This window comes from Eschrichtius robustus, chromosome 5, assembly GCF_028021215.1.
Source record: "Eschrichtius robustus isolate mEscRob2 chromosome 5, mEscRob2.pri, whole genome shotgun sequence".
Classification (NCBI taxonomy): domain Eukaryota; kingdom Metazoa; phylum Chordata; class Mammalia; order Artiodactyla; family Eschrichtiidae; genus Eschrichtius; species Eschrichtius robustus.
The window spans coordinates 59,167,341-59,172,784 of NC_090828.1; the positions used below are offsets into that span (position 1 = coordinate 59,167,341).

At 58.0% G+C, this 5,444-nt stretch overlaps 1 protein-coding gene across 1 annotated transcript; it reads right to left on the reverse strand.

Annotated features, from left to right (window-relative positions):
* Nucleotides 1–1,350: 1,350 nt before the first annotated feature.
* SP9 (Sp9 transcription factor) lies at nt 1,351–3,780 on the reverse strand. The gene is made up of 2 exons (XM_068543903.1): nt 3,760–3,780; nt 1,351–2,778 (listed from the first exon to the last, which is right to left on the reverse strand). Exons 1-2 carry the CDS (start codon nt 3,778–3,780, stop codon nt 1,351–1,353), a joined length of 1,449 nt encoding a protein of 482 aa, XP_068400004.1.
* Nucleotides 3,781–5,444: the final 1,664 nt, after the last annotated feature.

Consider the following 5,444-nt stretch of genomic DNA (forward strand, 5'->3'; position numbering starts at 1 on the left):
ATTGTTTTAAAATCGCTTTTTAAAAACAAACAAACCCACTGGAGTTTCGTCTGATCCCTCCGGGAGGGGTAGGCACCTCCCCAGTTAAAGCTGCCAAGGACCTCTGCTTTTTTGAAGGGGCTCCAGAGTTTTAAAATGTCACCTTTTGAGAGCTCTCTCGTTTAGTAATACAACTACACCTTCTTAACACCTAATTTAATTTACTCTGTTAATATACAAATAAATAATTCTCACTTCTCAAAAACGTATCGCTTTTATAACTCACATAAACCTTACATCACCTAAAACTAACATTAAGGGAATTTTTCCCAACAAAAAAAAGTCGGCTCACTTAAAGGTTATTGAGGGGGTAACAGGATCAAAAAAAAAAAAAAGAAAGTGTATTGTTCAGAGTCCTTTAATAATACCAAAGTGAAAATATGATGTCAAGATTTTCTTCATACAGATAAACGCATTTAATTTCTTTAGATGACCTTAACTTACGTGTTTGTGAGTGAAATGATAACTCAACATTTTAAATATCTTTTACATATATACTGACTTTCACAAAGTGCATCAGAAAATTAAAAACAAAAAACTCCCTGAATTTCAGGAATTCACCAAAAAAACTCTATTCGAATGAACATTTACAAGAAAATAAAAGAGAACACAATCTTTTGAACCCTATTTATACAGATGTTATGAAATACAGAGAAACTGTCACTAGACTTCCAGTTTAATTTCTCACCTTCGGCCTTTTTTGATGCTTCCTTTTACAGGAAAAAAAAGTCTTATTGTAAGTAGATATCAAGCAGGACTTGGAGCATTTTATATATAATATAATCCACGCAAAGGGTCTGTTTTTATAGGTCCCGTTTGTTCTCAAATGTTCTGACAGTCCTTTGCAGGATGGTGGCTTGTTTTTGGAAAAAAGGAAAGAGAAGGGTGGTGGAAGGGGGTGGGCGGTGGGGGAGGAGGGAGCGTTTCTGTGTATTGCTCTTCGCTCGAGAAGTTTGTGCGAGTGGTTAAGTGTGTGTGCGCGCGCTCGAGTGTGCGTGCCTGTGGTTGTAGGTCTCCGGTGTGTGTGTGTGTCTGTGCGTGCAGCTTTTTAAAGTGTTGTTTGTGTCGAAAGATGCTTCGCTTTTGTTCCTGGACCACGCGTTTGATTCTCGTCTGGGCTCGGGCAGCAGAGGGGAGCTCCTGGCGTGGCCGGCAAGCGGCGGCCCGCGAGCCGGATGCCGCTCTACCTCGCGCCGGCCCGGGGGCGGCCGTGGAGCTCCCGCCCGTCCATACCCCGCTCGCTCGCCCTCCGAACCTCTCGCTCGCTCTCGCTGTCTCTCTACTCGCTCGCTCGCGCCTCTCACCCGGCCTCTAAGAGTCGTTGGGGCCAGACGCGGCTTCCTTGCCTCCTGCCGAGGCCGCCGCCGCCGCCGCCGCCGCCGCAGCCGCCGCCGCCGCCCGGGCGGCACTGACGCCGGAGTCGTGCAGGATGAGGTCGGGGGACTCGGAGCGGGGCGTCTCCAGGTTGCTGGCGTCCGTGTCACTGTCGCTGCCCTTTTTGCCCCCGCCGCCCCCGTTGTGCGTCTTAATGTGTTTGCTCAGGTGGTCGCTGCGCATGAAGCGCTTATTGCACACCGGACAGGCGAAGCGCTTCTCGCCCGTGTGAGTCCGCAGGTGCCGCTGCAGCTCGTCCGAGCGCGTGAAGCGCTTGCCGCAGAAGAGCCAGTTGCACACGAAGGGCCGCTCGCCCGTGTGCCAGCGCAGGTGCGCCTTCAGGTGCGACGTCTTGCCGTACACCTTGCCGCAGCCCGGGATGTGGCAGCTGTGCAGGCCCTTGCGCCGCAGACTCGCCCCGGCCGGGCCCAGCCGCTCCGCCTCCTGGCAATTGGGGCAGTCGCAGGTGGCGCGGCCGGAGTAGCGGCGGGCCGAGCGCGCCGAGCTCCCCCCGGCGGCGGCGGCCGCGGCGCCCGAGATCATGGCGCTGGCTGCGGCGGCCGCCACGGCGGCGCTGGAGTCCGAGTAGGAGGGCAGCACCGGCTTGAAGCCGTCCTGGGCCAGCAGGTGCTGGCTGGTGGAGAGCAAGTGCGAGGCGGCGGCGGCCGAGGAGCCGAGGCCCGTGGAGCTGAAGGCCGAGTGCGTGAGCGAGCTGAAGTCGGGGTTGTAGGTGCCGAGCTGCGAGTGCAGCGAGGCCTGGGGGGCGCCCGAGTGCAGCGAGCTCTGGAGTCCCCCAGCGGGGTTCTGCACCTCCAGCCACGAGCCTGGGCTGCTGTGCACGTCCCACCACGACGACGCCGCGCCGTTGGTCACCTCGCCCGCCGCCAGCGTTGAGTGGAAGCCTGACTTGTACCACGACTCGTACGGGTGCGCCATGCCCACGCGCGGGTACAGGCCGTCGGCCGCCGTCGTGTGCACCTTGGAGATGAAGGCCGACTGGCCGCCCGCCTCTTGCGGGGACACCCCGGCCGCCGCGGCCGCGGCCGCTGCCGAGTTGGAGAAGAGGCCGCCGTAGTCGCTGCTGAAAGCGGACGACGTGGGGGACGTGGAGGCCAAGCAGAAGGCGCTGTTGGCCGCTCCAGAGCCGCCCGCCAGGCCGCCTGAGCCGCGGCCGCCGGTGGCCACGGCGAAGCCCGAGAGGCTGGAGCCGAGGTTGCAGCTGGACGAGGAGCGCTTCCAGGGATGGAAGCCGCCCTTGGCGAAAGCGCTCGACTCCGGCAGCGTCGTCAGCGGGCTCGTGTTGCCGATCTTGTTGCAGGTCGCCGCCAGCATGGCCAACGGGGTCGTTCCGAAGCGCGGCTCTTCCTAGAGTGGGTGGGGTGGGGGAGGGAGCAAGGAGGAGGAGGGCAGGAACAAGTGGGAGGAAGACACAGAGTGCACCCGTGAGCAGCCTCGTCCTCCCGCGGCTGGTCCCGGGGGGTCGTGGCTCCCCGGCTCGCGCCTCCTCCCCGCACGCTCGCCGAGGATGCGCCGCGCCCCGCGCGGGGAAGAGGCAATCACAAGGGCGAGGGTCCCGGCGCTGGAAAGTTGTTCTTCAGTGGGACTACAAATCAAAGATGTCTCGGTTCTCCTCGCCTCAGTCGCTGCAAACCCTGCCCCAAACCGGACTCGAGTCGCCCGCCTTCCGTTCGCCATAAGCCCGCTCCTCTCACAGAAGCCCCCAAATCGCCCTTCGGGGTGAAGCACGGAGGTAAACACATCGACAACAAACGCCAGGTGAGGGCAGAGGCGGCCGAAATAGCGAGCCGGGGGTGGGGGAAACTTGGGGCACTCTTCCCAAGGGTGGCTAGGACTTGACTCTTTTTAACAGAAAACATTTTAAATGTTTACATACACACACACAAACAAGAATCCGAGCAGAAGCGACCCCCGCGATGGATTTCAGAGTCACAGACGAACTGGGAAGCCGCAGAAGTGTAAATGTTTGTTAACGTGACTACATGGACTGCAAAACAATTAAGGCTGTTTTCTGGAAACACCGCTGTCGCGTAATTGCAACAATCCCCGAAGCAAGGGGGGATGGGGTATAAATCACGAGGGGCAGAAAAGAAACCTCTAAAACCGAATATTAAAAGGACTTGCTTAACAGTTAAAATCCTTTTCTTACAAAGGCACCTCCTGGGTTCCAATAACTTGGGAAGAATCAGTCCTGGAAATGTGGAAAGTGCTAAAAGAAGCTGAGGCTGCAGTCAGGCAGCAACAGTTTCTCCAGAGCCGCGGACCCGGAGAAGCCATAACGAAAAATTACTCCAGTTAAAACAAGCAAATGCCGCACTTCCGACTTACCCCAAGTATAGACGTGGCCATAGCAGGTCCCTGGGCGGCGCGGCGGGGCCGGGAGCGGGGCTGAACCTGGCGGCTGCTCGGGAGAACTGTTCGGGTACCGCACGGCTCCCGTGTCCCCGCGCTCGCGCCGAGCGGACTCCGGGCTCCCGCCGGCTAAACTCAGCCTAAGTGCTAGGAGCACCCGCTTTGAAGTGCCGCTGGCGGCGCCTCTCACCCAATGAGGGCGCAGGCAGAGCAGACGGGAGCTACCCCGCAGCCAATCAGACGCGCCGAGGGGCCCGAGCCCGGGCTCCTGGCGCGTGCCAGTCACCGCGGCTGGCGGGGGGGGGGAGGGGGGGTCGCGGGCTAGAGATTGAAGAAATTACAGCGCAATTAAAAATTTACACACACGCACCAAGCCAGGTTTAGCTATCGTTGAGACCGAGCCACAAGCCCCCCGAACCTCCCCGAGATGATGCAAGTTAGGACTGACAGTCCTCGACTCTCCACTTGTGGGAAAGGAGGCAGGCGGGGAGGGGGCCCGAGGCTGAGGCCGCACCAGCAAGACCCAAGTGGAGACGGAAATGTCAACGCTCACTTTGTGTGTCCAGGCTCTCGCCTGCGGAGCACAACTTCAGCTGGAATCCATCATTCTCGCTCGCGATTTTATCATTGTCATTTGTCTACCTAGTTCCTTATTCCCACTGGATTCAGTTTTACTCTGAGTCACATTGAGGAGAAGGGGGCGAAGGGACAGCTCCTCCGAGAGGAGAGAAATAGGCCTCTCCGTCCAGGTCTACACCCACAGACTTGCTGGGAGGGCCTGGAGCCTCCCGCATCCCGCCATTTCCCCTAGCGGCCTAAGTGACTTCCTAATTGTCGCTCTGGCCTCTGACCCGGGGGGTAATACAAGTGCCACTCACACCAGAAGCTTCTAGTGGTAATTGAGGGCACCCTTTGTACCGTTTCGCCAGCGCCTAGATACCAGGCTAACCCAGTTGTCAAATATGACTAAACAGTGGGACGTGCTGATTATCTGCCGGGTTTCGCTGGGGGCTGGCGTGGGGGTGGGAGGCATCAGCCCATACAACACGCTGCACGAAGCTGCTTATCTTCACAATGTAACGACTTTGGAAACAGAGACCCGCGGGAGCCGCGTCCGCCCCCATCGCCACCCCCGCTGAAGCTGCAGCTTGCTAGGCTGTTTGTTTAACCCGGTGAAAATTTGCATGTCACGTTTCAGCCTGGAAGCGAGTTTTCTTGCCCCAGCTCCAGCCCACTCCCACTCCAGACCGCCTAGGCCTAGAGGCTCCTCTGCAGGGCAAGGGCGCCGGGTTGAGAAGTGGGCTCGCCCCTAGCCCTGCTTTCGTGGACGTGCTCAGGGAGCCTCTCTCCCGGACCTCTGTCCACGAGTGCCTGGGACGAGGCCACACGTGGGCGCCTCCACATTTTGCAGGCTGGAAGCATCCTGAAGTCCTCTCCGGATTCTGTCGGTGTGAGGAGACACGTCCTCAGACGGACAACTGAGCGTCCTGGAGCCCCTCGGCACCCGCTGAGCTGTTTGTTTTTCTTTTTTCTGGGTCTCCCTTTCTCTTTCTTCTTCAGGGCAGCCAGGAGCAGCTTTTGAACCAGAAATACCAGTGCCCTCGACAGACCTGGGTACTGGTTTTAATGTACCACATTCTCCTGAAAGCCCACATCCTGCT

Bases quoted from the DNA above. Each gene is read 5' to 3' on its own strand.
- SP9 (XM_068543903.1), bottom strand. From the start codon at position 3,780: ATGGCCACGTCTATACTTGGG. The intron at 2,779-3,759 runs GTAAGTCGGAAG...CACCCACTCTAG, and splicing joins TGGCCACGTCTATACTTGGG to GAAGAGCCGCGCTTCGGAAC.